At 39.8% G+C, this 15,595-nt stretch overlaps 1 protein-coding gene across 1 annotated transcript in view; it reads right to left on the bottom strand.

The window, feature by feature from the left end:
• LOC140211436 (uncharacterized) overlaps positions 1–15,595 on the bottom strand; it is an 82,840-nt gene extending 67,245 nt beyond the window's left edge. Inside the window, exons 1-3 of the mRNA XM_072281145.1 lie at positions 15,572–15,595; positions 13,820–13,970; positions 6,899–7,068 (exon numbers count right to left, since the gene is read on the bottom strand). Of these exons, the coding sequence (XP_072137246.1) occupies positions 6,899–7,068; positions 13,820–13,970; positions 15,572–15,595 (345 nt within the window). The remainder of the gene's footprint in view (positions 1–6,898; positions 7,069–13,819; positions 13,971–15,571) is intronic.

The following is a 15,595-nucleotide window of genomic DNA, read 5'->3' on the forward strand; positions in this document are numbered from 1 at the left end:
CAAAGTTCTTTCCCATGGTAGGGGATTCTAGGACAAGAGGGCACAACTTCAGGATTGAAGGATGTCCATTTAGAACAGAGATGCAGAGAAATTACTTTAGTCAGAGAATGGTAAATTTGTGAAATTTGTTGCGACGAGCAGCTGTGGAGGCCAAGTTTTAGGGTGTATTTAAGGCAGAGATAGATAGGTTCTCAATTACCCAGGGCATCAAAGGGTATGAGGAGAAGGCAGGGGAGTGGGGATGACTGGAAGAATTGGATCAGCCCATGACTGAATGGCGGAGCAGACTCAATGGGCCGCATGGACCATAAGATGCTCCTGTATCATATGGTCTTATAGTTCCCACAATCAATTATCTCACTTAAAGGACTTTTTATCTTGTTATTTCATGCTTTCATTATTTATATTTGCATTTGCACAGTTGATGTCTTCTATGCTCTGCTTGATCTTTCATTGATCCTGTTATTCAGTGGTCCCCAACCTCCGGGCCGCAGACCGATACATTGCCGTGAAGAATACAGCAGTGCAGCGGTAGTTGGAACGCACCCAGCATATCTTTAAGAAAAAAGCCAAAATAAACAAGCTAATTAATTAGGCGCCGCCCGGCACGTAAATGTTGGCCCAGAACAGAGGCAATTGCCGATTGCGTCGCCTCTGATCTAGGCCAACGTTTACATGCCGGGTGGCAACTAATTAATTAGCTTGTTTATTTCGGCTTTTTTCTTAAAGATGTGCTGGGTGCGTCCGAGCTATAGCTGCACCCCTGCATGCTTTGTGGCCCAGAGGTTGAGGACCACTACTGTTATTGTTATTATTGTTACTATTCTAGAAATTTGCTGAATATGCCCGCAGGAAAAAGAATCTCAGGGTTGTATGTGGTGATGTATATGTACTCTGATAATAAAATTTACTTTGAACTTTGATTGTAACTGGCTGCATCACAGTCTGGTATGGAGGGTCAGAATCAGAAACAGCTGTAGAAAGTTCTAGACTCAGTTAGCTCCATCATGGGCACCTGCCTCCCAGCTTCCAGGACACCTTCAAAAGGTGATGCCTCAAATAGCTGGCATCAGTATTAAAGACTCCTATTCCCAGGATATTCCCTCTTCTCATTGCTATCATCAGGGAGGAGGTACAGGAGCCTGAAGGCACACACTTGACATTTCAAGAACGGCTTCTTCGCCTCTGCTGTCAGATTTCTGAATGAGCAGTGAACATGAACCAACTTCACTATTTTCCCCTCTCTTTTCCACAATATATTTAATTAAATTTTATTTCCTTATTTATAGTTTTTATTATTATGTATTGCAATGTACTGCTACCACCAAACAACAAATCTTACAACATATGCCAGTGATACTAAACCTGATTCTGATTCTGAAATACAAATAAGCCTTCAGGCAAGATTCCACTATAAGTATGACAGCTTTTCAATTATCCCCTGAGGAAATTAACAGACAATTAATAGAGGCAATGTGCAATGAGGAGTCGCTGTTGATAGGGCAGAATTGCAGTCAGCAGGATGATTTGCAACATAAAAGGTGGACAAAATCCAAAAGGGAGAATAAAGGACTAAAGGTGATTATTTGATTGCACGTAGTATAAGGAATAAGGTAGATGAACTTGCAGCACAGTTGCAAATTCATGATGGCAAATATGATGTTGTAGGCATCACTGAATCATGGCTGAAAGAAGATTATAGCTGGGAACTTAATGTCCAAGGATATACATTTGTATCAAAAGGACAGGTGTGAAGGCAGGGGGGACTGCAATGCTCTGTTGGTAAAAAATGAAATCAAATCATTAAAAAGAGGTGACATATGGTCAGAAGGTGTTGAATCATTGTGGATATACCTAAGGAACTGCAAGGGTAAAAAGACCCTTATGGGAGATGTATACAGACCCCCAAACAGTAGGAAGGATGTGGCCTACATATTATAATGGGAGATAGAAAATGTATACCACAAGGGAAATATTACAATAGTCATGGGGGATTTCTAGATTGGGAAAATCAGGTTGGTGATGGATTCCAGGAGAGGGAATTTCTGGAGTGACTATGAGATGGCTTTTTAGAGCAGCTTGTGGTTGAGCCCATTAGAGGATCAGCTATACTGGATTGGGTGTTGTGCCATTAGCCAGAATTGATGAGAGAGCTTAGGGTAAAAGAACCCTTAGGGGAAAGTGATCATAACATGATCAAATTCACCTTGAAATTTGAGAAGGACAAGCTAAAGTCAGATGTATCAATGTTACAGTGGAGTAAAGGAAATTACAGAGGCATGAGAGAGGAGTTGGCCAGAATTGATTGGAAAAGAACACTTGCAGGGATGACAACAGAGCAGCAATAGCTGGAGTTTCTGGAAGCAATTCAGAAGGCACATGATGTATACAGCCCAAAGTGGAAGAAATATTCTAAAGGAAAGATGACACAACTGCGGCTAACAAGAGACGTCCAAGCTAACATAAAAGCCAAAGAGAGAGCATATAATAGAGTAAAAACTAGTGGGAAGATAGAGCATTGGGAAGCTTTTAAAAACCAACAGAAGGCAACTAGAAAGTTATTAAGAAGGTAAAGATGGAATACGAATGTAAGCTAACCAACAATATTAAAGATGATACCAAAGGTTTCTTCAGATACGTAAAGTGTAAAAGAGAGGAGGGAGGGGAGATCAGATAACCAGAAAATGATGCTGGAGAGATAGTAATGGGGTCAATGAAATAGCAGAAAACTGAATGTATTTTGCATCAGTCTTCACTGTGGAAGACATTAGTATTATGGTGGAAGTTCCAGGTGTCAAGGGTTATGAAGTGTGTGAATATTGGTTTCCTCAACAGAAAACCTTGCCTGACAAATCTGTTGGGATTTTTTGAAGAAATAGCAAGCAGGATAGATAAACGAGAATCTGTTGACGTTGTGTACTTGAATTTTCAGAAAGCATTTGACAAGGTGTCACACATGAGACTGCTTAACAGCTATAAGCACGGTATTACAGGGAAGATTCTAGCGTGGATAAAGCAGTGGCAGATTGGCAGGAGGAAAAGAGTGGGAATAAAGTGAGCCTTTTCTAGTTGGCTGCCGGTGAGAAGTAGTGTTCCACAGGGGTCTATGTTGGGACCAATTTTTTTTATGTTATGTATCAATGATTATATGATGGAATTAGAAACATAGAAACATAGAAAACCTACAGCACAATACAAGCACTTCGGCCCACAAAAGCTGTGCCAAACATGTCCCTACCTTAGAAATTACTAGGGTTACCCATAGCCCTCTATTTTTTTAAGCTCCATGTACCTATCCAAAAGTCTATTAAAAGACCCTATCATATCCAACTCCACCACCGTTGCTGGCAGTCCATTCCACACACTCACCACTCTCTGAATAAAAACCTACCCCTGACATATCCTCTGTACCTACTCCCAAGCACCTTAAACCTGTGCCCTGTCATGGTAGCTATTTCAGCCCTAGTAAAAAGCCTCTGACCATCCACACGATCAATACCTCTTGTCATCTTAGACACCTCTATTGTATGGCTTTGTTGCAGAGTTTGCAGATAATATGAAGATAGGTGGACAGGCAGTTAGTTTTGAGGAAGTAGAGAGGCTAACAAAGGACTTAGATTAGGAGAATGGGCAAAGAAGTGGCAGATGGAATACAGTATGGGGAAGTGTTTGGTCATGCATTTTGATAGAAGAAGTAAAAAGGTTGACTATTTTCTAAATGGAGACAAAATATAAAAAAAGTGAGGCGCAAAGGGACTTGGGAGTCTTTGTGAGGATTCCCTAAAGGTTAATTTGTAGGTTGAGTCTGTGGTAAAGAAGGTAAATGTGATGTTAGCATTCATTTCAAGAAGACGGGAATATAAAAACAAGAATGCAATGTAATGTTGAGACTTTATAAAGCACTGGTGAGGCCTCACTTAGAGTATTATGAACAGTTTTAGGCCCCTTATCTTAAAAACGATGTGCTGGAACTAGAGAGGGTTTAAAGGAGGTTCACAAAAATAATTCTGGGATTGAATGGCTTGTCACATAAAGAGCATTTGATGGCTCTGGACCTGAATTCACTAGAATTCAGAAGAATAAGGGGTGACCTCATTGAATGGTGAAAGGCCTTGATAGAGTGGATGTGGAGAGGATGTTTCTTATGGTGGGAGATTCTAAGACCAGAGGACACAAACTCAGAATAAAGGGGCATCATTTTAGAATGGAGATGAGGAGGAATTTCTTTAACCACAGAGTGGTGAATCTGTTTAATTCTTTGCCACAGGCAACTGTGGAGGCCAGGTGTTATGTATATTTAAGGCACAGGTTGATAGATTCTTGATTGGTCAAGACATGAAGGGAAATGAGGAGAAGGCAGGAGATTGGGGCTGAGGTGGAAATTGGATCAGCCTTGATCAAATGATGGAGCTGACTCGATGGGCCAAATGACCTAATTCTGCTCCTAGATCTTATGGTTTTATGGTCTTATAATAATGCATTGTTTTCACTCTTATATTGTTTTTACTTTTCTGTTCTTATCCTTCAGTTAGCTCTATAAATATGAATGTAAAAGAATAAGATAGAGAGACCCAGAGTTACCCAATCACAAACCTTTCAAGTTAGCAAGACAAGTCATTATGTTTATAAAAAGGTACTTCAAATAGAGGCTTAGAGTTAATAACACAAGCAAACTTTCCTAAACTTTTGTATATAATTCTCTCAACTGGAAAATGGATGATTCATGGTTAGTCACAACTTGTGCCAGCCCAAATGATAAACTGTTTCAAGCATCATTTTGATCACATATAAAATACAAGGAGTTGTGTGGACTCATAAGAGACTTCAGATGCCATAATTGTGAAGCAAAATACAAACTGCTGTTGGAACTCAGTTGGTCAGACATCATCTCTGGAGGCAGAGGGATGGTCACTGTTTTGGGTCAAGACTCTGTATTGGAATGAGTCCACAGATGCTGCTTGGCCCACCGTGTTCCTCCAGGAGTTTTCTTTTACCTCAAGGTGTGAAGTATACTGACTGTACTTAGTAATAAGCAAAGGCCTCTCTGTCATGTACTATATCATCATGTAACAACTAAAGCAGATCAGTATAATTTGGTGCTATAACCAGGATAGGTCAGAATGATGCAGAGGAGACCTGGAGGTGGACTGAAGAATCCTATGCTAATTGGTAAGGTCATGGTATTGATAGAGTCGTACAGCATGGAACCACTCCCTTTGGCCCACCTAGTCTGCACTGATCACCAAGCATCCTTTTAACTAATCCTGCTTTACTTGATCCACATTCCCTTTACCTCAACTGCTCCAGGTTTGTGGAATTAACCCTCTTATCCATGTAATGTGCTGTACTATTCTATGTTCTATGTTCGATATTTTTGGGATGTGGAAGCTCCTGAAGGAAACCATCCATTCACAGAGAGAACACGTGATATCCATACAGCCTGTACTGGAGATTAGGATTGAATCTGAGTCCCGACGGCTGTGAGGGAGCAACTCCACTAGAAAACCATTGTGCCTGTGGGTGAGGATTGATACGAGTCGAACCTTGTGATTCAGCTGGGGGGGGGGGGGTGCGGTGGGTTTGCAGTGAGGTCATTTGCTGTAGGACATAAGCACTGTTTTAGTGAATCCGTGACCTTGGAACTGGCGAAGGAATTCATTGAGAAAAGGGGATTTCAGGTTGTGGGTGAAAGGGTTGTCAAGTAGAGAGGGATATTCAGTGAGAGAGAACTGATAAGTAATCATTTAAGTTGCAACTAACAGATGTTTTTCAAGGATCAGAGGAGAGAGTACAACTTTGATGACATTAAAATACCTCTTATCAGCTCTGTGAAGAAAATTCTATATGAGTAACTCTCAGACTGGGCTATTCCAAACATTGGCAAGTCAGGCACACTGGTAGCATAGACTTAAACCCCCAATTTTTCATAATCTTTTACTTCTAGTTTAAATCTAGCACAAAAATGCAAGGTGGAAAGTAATCAAATTTCTATGCCTTTATATTTTACAAATAGTTACTGTGTCCAGTTCCGGCATCACACTTTAAGAAGGAGTCTAGGCTTTGGAAAGAGTTCAGCAGAGGTTTATCATAGTGGTGCCAAGAATGAAGGACTTTGGTTTTCCTATCTTTATTTTTTTACATATTCTATATCCTCTTATGGCATAGAACCCATTAAATTTATGCAGGCTCTGTAAACATTCACACCAGCCTTGTTCCATACTTTCCAATAACCTATTCTCCCTCCCATACCCATTCTATTTCCTCCAGTTTTCCTATCACTGACCTGCACTGGAAGTAATTCACAGTAGTCATTCAACCTACCAGCACACTTTTTGGGATGTGGAAAGAAACTCATCACTTGGGGAAAACCAAGGAGTCACAGGAAGACCATGTTAACTTAAAGGCAGAATCAAGTTCAATTCAATGGATTTGTGAGGCAGCAACATCATCTGCTAAGCCATTATGTTGCCCCTACTTATGTGGGATGCACAGGGAAACTGATTTTGTTTTGCCTAGAACAGAAGCCAATAGTCAAAAGTTTGAAACATTTGGACATAGTAAGACCGAACAAGCTTTCCGCTGATGCAGAGATGCAGGAGGGATTTTGGTTAATTGATAAAAGAACCAAAAGGAAATGAAAATTACCTTTTTATTTGTCATATAACTGAAATGCATTGCTTGAAAGGGAAATGGAAGCAGATTCAACAACAACATTCATAAACAATTAGATGTATACTTGAAATAATGGCAACAATGTTGGAAAAGGGTCGAATAGTGCTGGATTGATCTTTCAAAGCAAAAGCATAGATACAATGGGCTATATGTTCTACTAATGTACCTAACGGATCAGCATATTCTTAAAGTGACTTATTTAAATAACCAGAAAACATATTGGTACCTTAAGTGAATTCTTGGAATGTCTGAATAGTAGTCTTAATCCGGAGTCAGTTATGGATTTTGTCCGATCATCACATCGAAGAAGGCTGAGGCTTTGTGGCTTACGGCGTCCAATGTTCTTAAGGCATTCATCATTCAAACAATTACAATTTTCAACTTTAATATTCTTCCCTGAAGGAAAAGTAGAGTCAAAACTTGTTCTCAAATATCAATTAAAAAAAAAGCCACATTTCCTCATTAGAGGTAAGCTCTCTTCCTAAGTTTCGTGTTAATTGGTCACGTATGTGTAACTGGGCAGCACGGGCTCCTTGGGACAGAAGTGCCTGTTAACTCTGAATAAATAAATAAGATTTCATTCACAACTCCTCAGCAAATGAAGCAGCCCATGTCTCAAGACTAAGATGATTTTCATCTATGGGCTGATATGTAACAAGTAAAATTGAACATTCCAGGCAATGGCCATTCACAACAAGAGAGACACAAAAGATCATAGATACTGCAATTTAGATGAAAGGTAATGGCCTGACACATCGGCTATTTCTTTGCTTCCACAGAAGGTATTTGACTCACCATCATCTAGCAATTTGTTTCCAAAAAGAGTGTACCCATCTTCCCTTGACATTTGACCATACTTCAAAAGAAGTGGCTCACCGTTACTTCAGATCAGTTAGAAATGACACTGATCATGCCAATAACGCCCAGATACTGAAAAAGAATTTTTAAAAACCTAATGGCAGCATCACACACAAACTGTTCAATATCTTCGGCAGTGGAAGTATGATCAGAATGAAGGTGTAACCAGCAGCAGCACTGGGGAGAGGAGGAAGTGGAAGACAGTAAAAGGTTAAGAGCAGCAATGTGCTGGAGGAACTCAGTTGTGCAGTATAGAGTTATAGAATACTATAGTGCTGAAACAGGCCCTTCGGCCTATCTAGTCAGTGCTGAACCACTATTCTGCCTAGACCATTGACTTGCACCCAGACCAAAGCCCTCCATACCCATCCCATCTATGTATCTATCCAAACCTCTCAAATATTGAAATTGACCTCACACCCACCTCTTGTGCTGGCAGCTCATTACACACTCTCACCATCCTCTGAGTGAAAAAGTTCCACCTCATGTTCCCCCTAAATATTCCACCATTCACCCTTAACCCATGACCTCTAGATGTAGTCCCACCCAACCTCAGTGGAAAAAGTCTGCTTGCGTTTACCCTATCTATACCCCTCATAATTTTGTATACCTCTACCAAATCTCCCCTCAATCTTCTATGCTCCAAGGAATAAAGTCCTAACCTATTTAATCTTTCCTTATGTCTCAAGCCCTCCAGTTCCATCAAGATCCCTGTACATTTTCTCTGCCCTCTTTCAAACTTATTTACATCTTTCCTACAGATAGGTGACAAAACCTGCACACAATATTCCAAATTAGCCCTCACCAACATCTTACACAACTTAAACATAACATCGCATCTCCTGCATTCAATACTTTGATCTATGAAGGCCAAAGAGGCAAAAGCTTTCTTTATGACCCTATCTACCTGTGTCGCCATTTTCAATGAATTGTGGACATGTATTCCCAAATCTCGTGTTCAATCACGCTCCTCAGTGCCCTATTGTTCGTTGTGTAAGACCTATCCTGGTTAGTCCTACAGAAGTGCAACACCTCACAATTGTCTGCATTAAATTCCATCTGCCATTCTTCAGCCCATTTTTTTCACCCATTTTTCCAGCTGATCCAGATCCCGCTTCAAGCTCTGATAGTTCTCCTTGCTATTAACTACACCCCCAATCTTGGTGTCATCTGCAAATTTGCTGATCCAGTTGACCAGGTTATCATCCAGGTCATCAATATAGATGGCAAGAAACAATAGGCCTAGTACCTATCCCTGTGGCACTCTAATAGTCAAAGGCCTCCAAAAGGCCTCCAGTCAGAGAGGCAAATATTTACTACCACACACTGACTTCCCCCCCAAAACCAATGTCTAATCCAATTTACGACGTCATCTTGAATGCCAAGCGATGGAACCTTCTTGAACAACCTCTCATGTGGTACGTTGTCAAATGCCTTGCTAAGGTCCATGTAGACAACATCCTTACCTTCATCAACTTTCCTGATAACTTCCTTGAAAAGCTCTGTAAGATTGGTTGGACATGACCTACCATGAACAAAGCCATGCTGACTATCCCTAATCAGTCCATATCTATCCAAATACTCATATATTCAGTCCCTTTGAATACCTTCCAATACCTTTCCCACTATTAATATCAGGTGTACCAGCCTATAAATTTCCTGGTTTGTTTTTAGAGCCTTTTATTTGACCTTTAACCTGCTCCAAGTTCAATCCAACTTTTCCTCATAGGACATTCTCTCTAATCCAGGCAGCTAATTTGCAGGGGTAGGAGACAACATTCCCTTCTAACAACACATTTTAGATTCTCTCTCAGCTCATTTCACTAATAAAAATCCTAGTCAAACATAAAGTAAAATCCAGCTTCATAAGTAATATATAAATGAACTTGAGGATTCATGAATTACTTAGATCTCTTGTCCAGCAACAGTAGTCTCATGGTTTCCTTCACCAACCGTTCAGAAGAAATCCTTATGCTACCAGCCCACTGGTACTATACCAACACAGTAAATCACTGACCAGTTGAACAGCAGTTCCTAAAGCAAATTGTTCCTTACCAGCACGAGCCCACTATCATGTCCTTTTCATTCCTTGTGCATTTCACACAATATTTCCCTGGGTATCTGCAAAACCCCTTCTATAGTGGACAGAGAAGGGATGAAGGATAACAGCAGATAGGGAAGATGGTGTTGGGAGACAAGCCAAGTAGATGTGAAAAAGGCAGATGGAGCCAGGTGGGGAAGGGAAAGTGAAGATGGAGACAATAAGGATGGTGATGAGCAAGAACACACAGGCTGCCAGTGCTGATAAGAAACTGATGATGGGAACCATTAGGGAAGAGGTAATAATGGGAAATACATGAGTCCACTCATAACTTTTAACTCCATGATGTATTTCCTGCCTGTCTTTGCCACTGTTAAATACAGATTTCTCCATTTCCTTTTTGATATATTTCTGTTCTGATACTCCCTCATGTGGCAACATCCCAAACATGAAGCCAGTAGTTTTCTGTTGGTTTCTTGGTGGTGCCTCAATCAAAGTTAATTAGACAGAAACAAGTTCAGGAATACTTGCTTCCACTCAGATTTTGTGTATTCTGAGATAGCTATTGCAGCTAATGTCGGAAATGCAGACTCCTCCACAAATGAAGCAGGGGCAAGACAAGTTTACCAGGTGGTCTTCTCCTTCCACTCCTTACATGGGGCCTCTGTGAGCTCTCAATGCTTGGCTTTGAGTTTCCCAATACCATCCTGAATATTCCTACTCCATGGACCAGAGATTTGCAGGAGTCAGTGGAGATGTTATATCATTTGAGCACATCCATAAATCTTTTCCTTTGCCTATCTAGTAATTTCTTTTCAAAGTAAGAGTTTGGAGAGCATGATGTTAATCATGCAAATAACATGGTCATTAGAATGTTTTTCAGAGAAAGCATTGGCAATACTTTTTCAAATGTCTCAAGGTACTGCTGTAGGTCATCTATGCCTTGGAACATTAAAGGAGGGTGTGAATCACAACTCCAATAGACAATGTCAGGTCTGATAGCTTTTACCAATGTCTGTGCTGTCATTTTGAAGCAATAGTGAATTTTAACATTGATAGATGCCTTCAACAAGATGTGAGAAATGGGACGTGTTTTCCAGAGTTTCACTATGAACTCTCATTATCAAAAAGAAATAAGTTCACCAGGATAGACTGTTCAAACCCAGTGCTTGAGTAACACAGTCAACATCATCCACATACATTTTTGAATATCCCTAAGCCAGAAAGTGAGAGCAATCAAATAATTATATCTTTTCAATTTTCACATTAACTGCTAAATATACTTACTACTTCCGCCTAATCAAAGTGATCAAATCCTTCATAATAGGAAAGACCTTCACCCGAAAAGCAAGAAGGCTTATAAGCAAGAAAGTGTTATTTTAAATAACCTGTTATTTTTAAGCACTGTGCTATCAACTTCATCTAATATAGATGCTGCAAACAATAATCCTGAGGTGAAATCGCTCCTGTAATGAAATTAGGCTGGCACTTCTATATACCATTCCAATTCAAACACTTGGTACTTTCCTGGCATCAGGAAATTGACATCATATTTACAAAGAGTACATTTCTACCCATACCAACATAAATTGGAATTGAAAATTCCATGCATTATGAATTGTCATACAGATTCATTACAACAACGCCTGCTTTGTGGATGTTTGCTGCCTTTAAAGGGACACACTGCTGACAGCAGTATATCCGATGGAGAGTTTTCAGAACTGCCACGTTTACCAATTTACCATTCCCTCTGGCATTGGAGAGGGATCACATGTTTGGTACTCATGGAGAAATTAATTCATCTACTTTGATTCTGGCCACTGACGTATACCCTCAGGGTCTCTGTAACAAGCCGGAGATGTTCATTAACAGGAAACTCTTCCACCTGTTTATGCTGTGGATCATGAGAATACATTCCTAATGCTAAATATCATTTTCCCTAGAAGCACACATGATTCATTTGTTCTTGGGGAGCCCACAATATCAGATATATCCAAACGCAGAGAGATAATTCCTGCAGGACAAGAAGTTATTCTTTACTTCCTTGATTCTGCCTATCAATGCATTCTCCACCCATAGCAGCTGATTTATGATATCATCTGATATAAAAGCAACAGTATGCACTCTATTAGAGTTTCCACAGAAAGTGTGTCAAGTTATTCCCCCCCCCCTAAACAAATGAGTCTCTTCATAAACATGTGCACAAACAAGGAGGTGAGAGCCTTGGTGATAAATTGCTCCACATCCTATTTTGTAGTCACCTGCCCTGATTATTATACATGACTGAATGAGTTCCTGTTCAAGATACATTATTGGCATAGTAAAACATCTTTCCATTTGATTGAAGAGTAAAAATAAACTCTGACCTTTACGAAACATTCACTTTCTTGTGAGGATCCCCAGACCGCAGGAATAACCTACACCTGCAAATTACCCTGCTTTAGCGTGTGAAGACATGAAAGTTCCATCAGCACTGCTCTGCTGCGTAAAGGTTCTCACTCTGAAAGAGACTACTGATGCTGTCTCCTGCCACCGTGCAATCAATTTTCTGAAATCTAATTCATTAGTTTCCAGAAAAAGAACCCCAAAATAGCACATAAAATTGTAAATGCGCAATTGGTTCTAAGGTTCCCTTTGGAAATTGCAATCAGCACATTCTTGGCATGGTGCAAGAACATGCTGATTGCAGTTCCTATGGGAAACCTAAAACTATTTTGAGGATGAGCCATTTGCTTCCAGCTTGTCTTGAGCAGATGTATACTAATCGTACTTGGTAGAAATGATAGTACTGATGTCCAGCACATCACATGGCTCATGGAATATTTTAGACACAGATTAATGCTAGTATTTGCCTAGAAATTAACTTTGTCAATATAATTTATATATTTTATTTTATATATATATATACACTGCGGGTATTACAGTGTTACATACATATATATTAGTGATGAAACATACTGTATATATTAAATTAATTTAATTTTAATTATTTTGGGTTGTAATTTGACTTCCAGATCTTCACTGAACTGATATTTACACACAATGTTATTTACAGCATTCATTGATTTCTAAAGATCCTTCACCTAACTTCTCAAGCTGATTGAATTTCTAGAAGGAGGACTAAGTGTGTCATATGAAATAGGAGCAGAAGTAAACTATTTGGCTGCTGATACATGCTTCACTACTCAAGGAAATTATGGTAGACATTCTACCTCAACGTTAGTTTTCTGTTCTATCACCACATTCCTTGATTTTTCCCACATCCAAATTCTATGGCTTTCAGTGTTGAATAAGATCAATAAGTCTCGAAAGTCCTTCATAGAACATAGATTAGTACAGCACCTTATAGGACCTTCGGTCCACAATGTTGTGCCGACCCTCAGACCCTGCCTCCCATATAAGCCCCCACCTTAAATTCCTCCATATACCTGTCTAGTAGTTTCTTAAGCTTAACGAGAGTATCTTCCTCCACCACTGACTCAGACAGTACATTCCACGCACCAACCACTCTCTGAGTAAAATATCTTCCTCTAATATCCCCCTTGAACTTCCTACCCCTTACCTTAAAGCCATGTCCTCTTGTATTGAGCAGTGGTGCCCTGGGGAAGAGGCGCTGGCTATCCATTCTATCTATTCCTCTTATTATCTTGTACACCTCTATCATGTCTCCTCTCATCCTCCTTCTCTCCAAAGAGTAAAGCCCTAGCTCCCTTCATCTCTGATCATAATGCATACTTTCTAAACCAGGCAGCATCCTGGTACATCTCCTCTGTACCCTTTCCAATGCTTCCACATCCTTCAAACTCATTCGAAGAAGAGAATACTAAAGATTCACCATGCTTTGAGTGATGATTTTTCCTTTATTTGTCCAAAATACCCAACCCCTTATTTTGACATTGTGTGGCTTAATTCAAGACTCCTCCACCAGGGAAAGCATCTCCATCCTACCGAGCTCCATCAAAGACTATTCTCTATTTCAATCAGATCATCTCTCATATTTTATTGAGGCCTTCCATATTTTTCTTCAGATGGCAGACCTTTCATCCCAGGAAAAGTCTGATGAACCTTTGCTGCATCCCCTCTGCAGTGTAAATCATTTTGATGTTAAATACCAAAATTGCACAGCATACTCCAGGAGTTGTCTCACCAAGCCCTTCAGAGGTGTAATAGCATAACAGGCAAAAATACACAACATTAATTATATTAATGTTCTTTTTAAATTTGTCTTCTTATTAAATAAAAACTTACATAGGGTTTCATCATTTGCCAGGTGGTAGAAGCGGTAACAGACCAGGAGAACCTGAAAGAGGTCCTGGTGTGATAACAGAGTGAAAACTCTAATCCAAATCTCATCAGGCAGATAAAGCCATGGTAAAGCGTTCCCATCTCCTGGACAAATCTGGGTCAAGACAACAGAATTGGAAGAATAAGGTCAATATGTAATGAAAATATGTATACCATCTATTAATTTACTTGCTCTATTTTTTCAGCCCTTTATATAGTAAGTTGTTATAGAGTAGAACATGGTTGTGAAAATTTCCATCTATTGTGTCACTTTGAAATATCATTTATTTGTATTCCATATGGTACGATTTCAACCGCAGATCCCCAGCTATTGACAGCAATTGTCTCCATGAGTCTGGATCTGATTCACTAATGAAGACCTTACACTGCCCCAGACTTAAACACTGATGCCAGCCAAGGCCTGATGCAACTTATCACAAAGGTCTCCACTGAATACACAATTATTGTTCGTTTTGCCTTCATGACCTCCAACTTTAGCCCTGCTTCCAGACTTACCTAATGCTTAATGTGTTCCGCAAAGGTGAGCAGCATGAAAGGCCATTCTACAGTGCTGGCACCTTGACTTTAGGTATTAGCCATAACTAAATTTACTGTGGCAGACCCATAACTAAAAGGGTAATTGGCTCATTGGGTAATAGTCTTTTAATAAAGCTTCTCTAGCACCAACAAATTTCTGGCTGATGGTACCATCTAGTGGACAACCAATGTAGATGGTTTCTCTGATAGCAAAATGCAAGTGTGGCCAAATGAAACAAGGACACTTTGACCTAGTTTTGTAACAAAATGAAAATGTCACACAGGAGTTCCAATCTCAAAGAACGCATGAGCATAAAGAGAAGACATCATGTGATATTACTCGTGAAAGATCTCCTTTAATACTTTTGTGGTTGACCCATTTTTACATTTGCATCACTTACCATAGTAGACCATAGGTTCTAATTTTTAGACTGGCTATTATGTGCAACATTAACAACATAAAATCTCCTTTTACATATACTCTCCTTTTCCCCCTCCTTGTGATGTACCATTTAATGATGGAATAACAAGCAGGCAAATATGTTAAAGTTTCTCACTAATGTTTGTCTGGAAGCAACCTTTAACAAACATGATGGATGGCCCAACAGGGGTTTAACTCCTCCTCCCTTCAGTGATTTAACTGTCTTATACTTGATGCTCTCCAGAGCAAGAAACCTAGATCTAGAAATTCATCACTGTGAAAAAACATGTAATTTCCCCACTATAACTGGAACCTTCTACCAACTAAATTGACTGGAAAAGAGACTGAACAATCAACTTGAACATTTGATAAAATATCAGGGGTTTTATCTTCCACTTTTTTCATTGTCAAATTGTTCTTGAAGGAGAAATAGAACATCGGCCATTTTGGGAGCTGCAGAAGATAGGTGGTACAGGTGATAGAATGTCAGTGTTTTACATCCCACCTTCTCCCATGTCACATAAAAATCAGGCACTACAATTCAGCCATTCTATATCCCACTGTATCCAACACAGTTCTCTTTGGCTGTTTGCTTGCTTCATGACATTCTCTTATCAGTTTGGACAGTGCAAGCTCCAAAGGCAACACTTTGATCATAACAAGGAGTGTTTGTTTCCCTGTTGGCTGCAAGATATATAATGCTCACAATGATGTGAACTCTCCCAAGCTTCTTAAAATGGTAATGTGAAATTTATTACCTTCTCATGAGGGGGAAAATGCAT

This window comes from Mobula birostris, chromosome 17, assembly GCF_030028105.1.
Source record: "Mobula birostris isolate sMobBir1 chromosome 17, sMobBir1.hap1, whole genome shotgun sequence".
NCBI lineage: Eukaryota > Metazoa > Chordata > Chondrichthyes > Myliobatiformes > Myliobatidae > Mobula > Mobula birostris.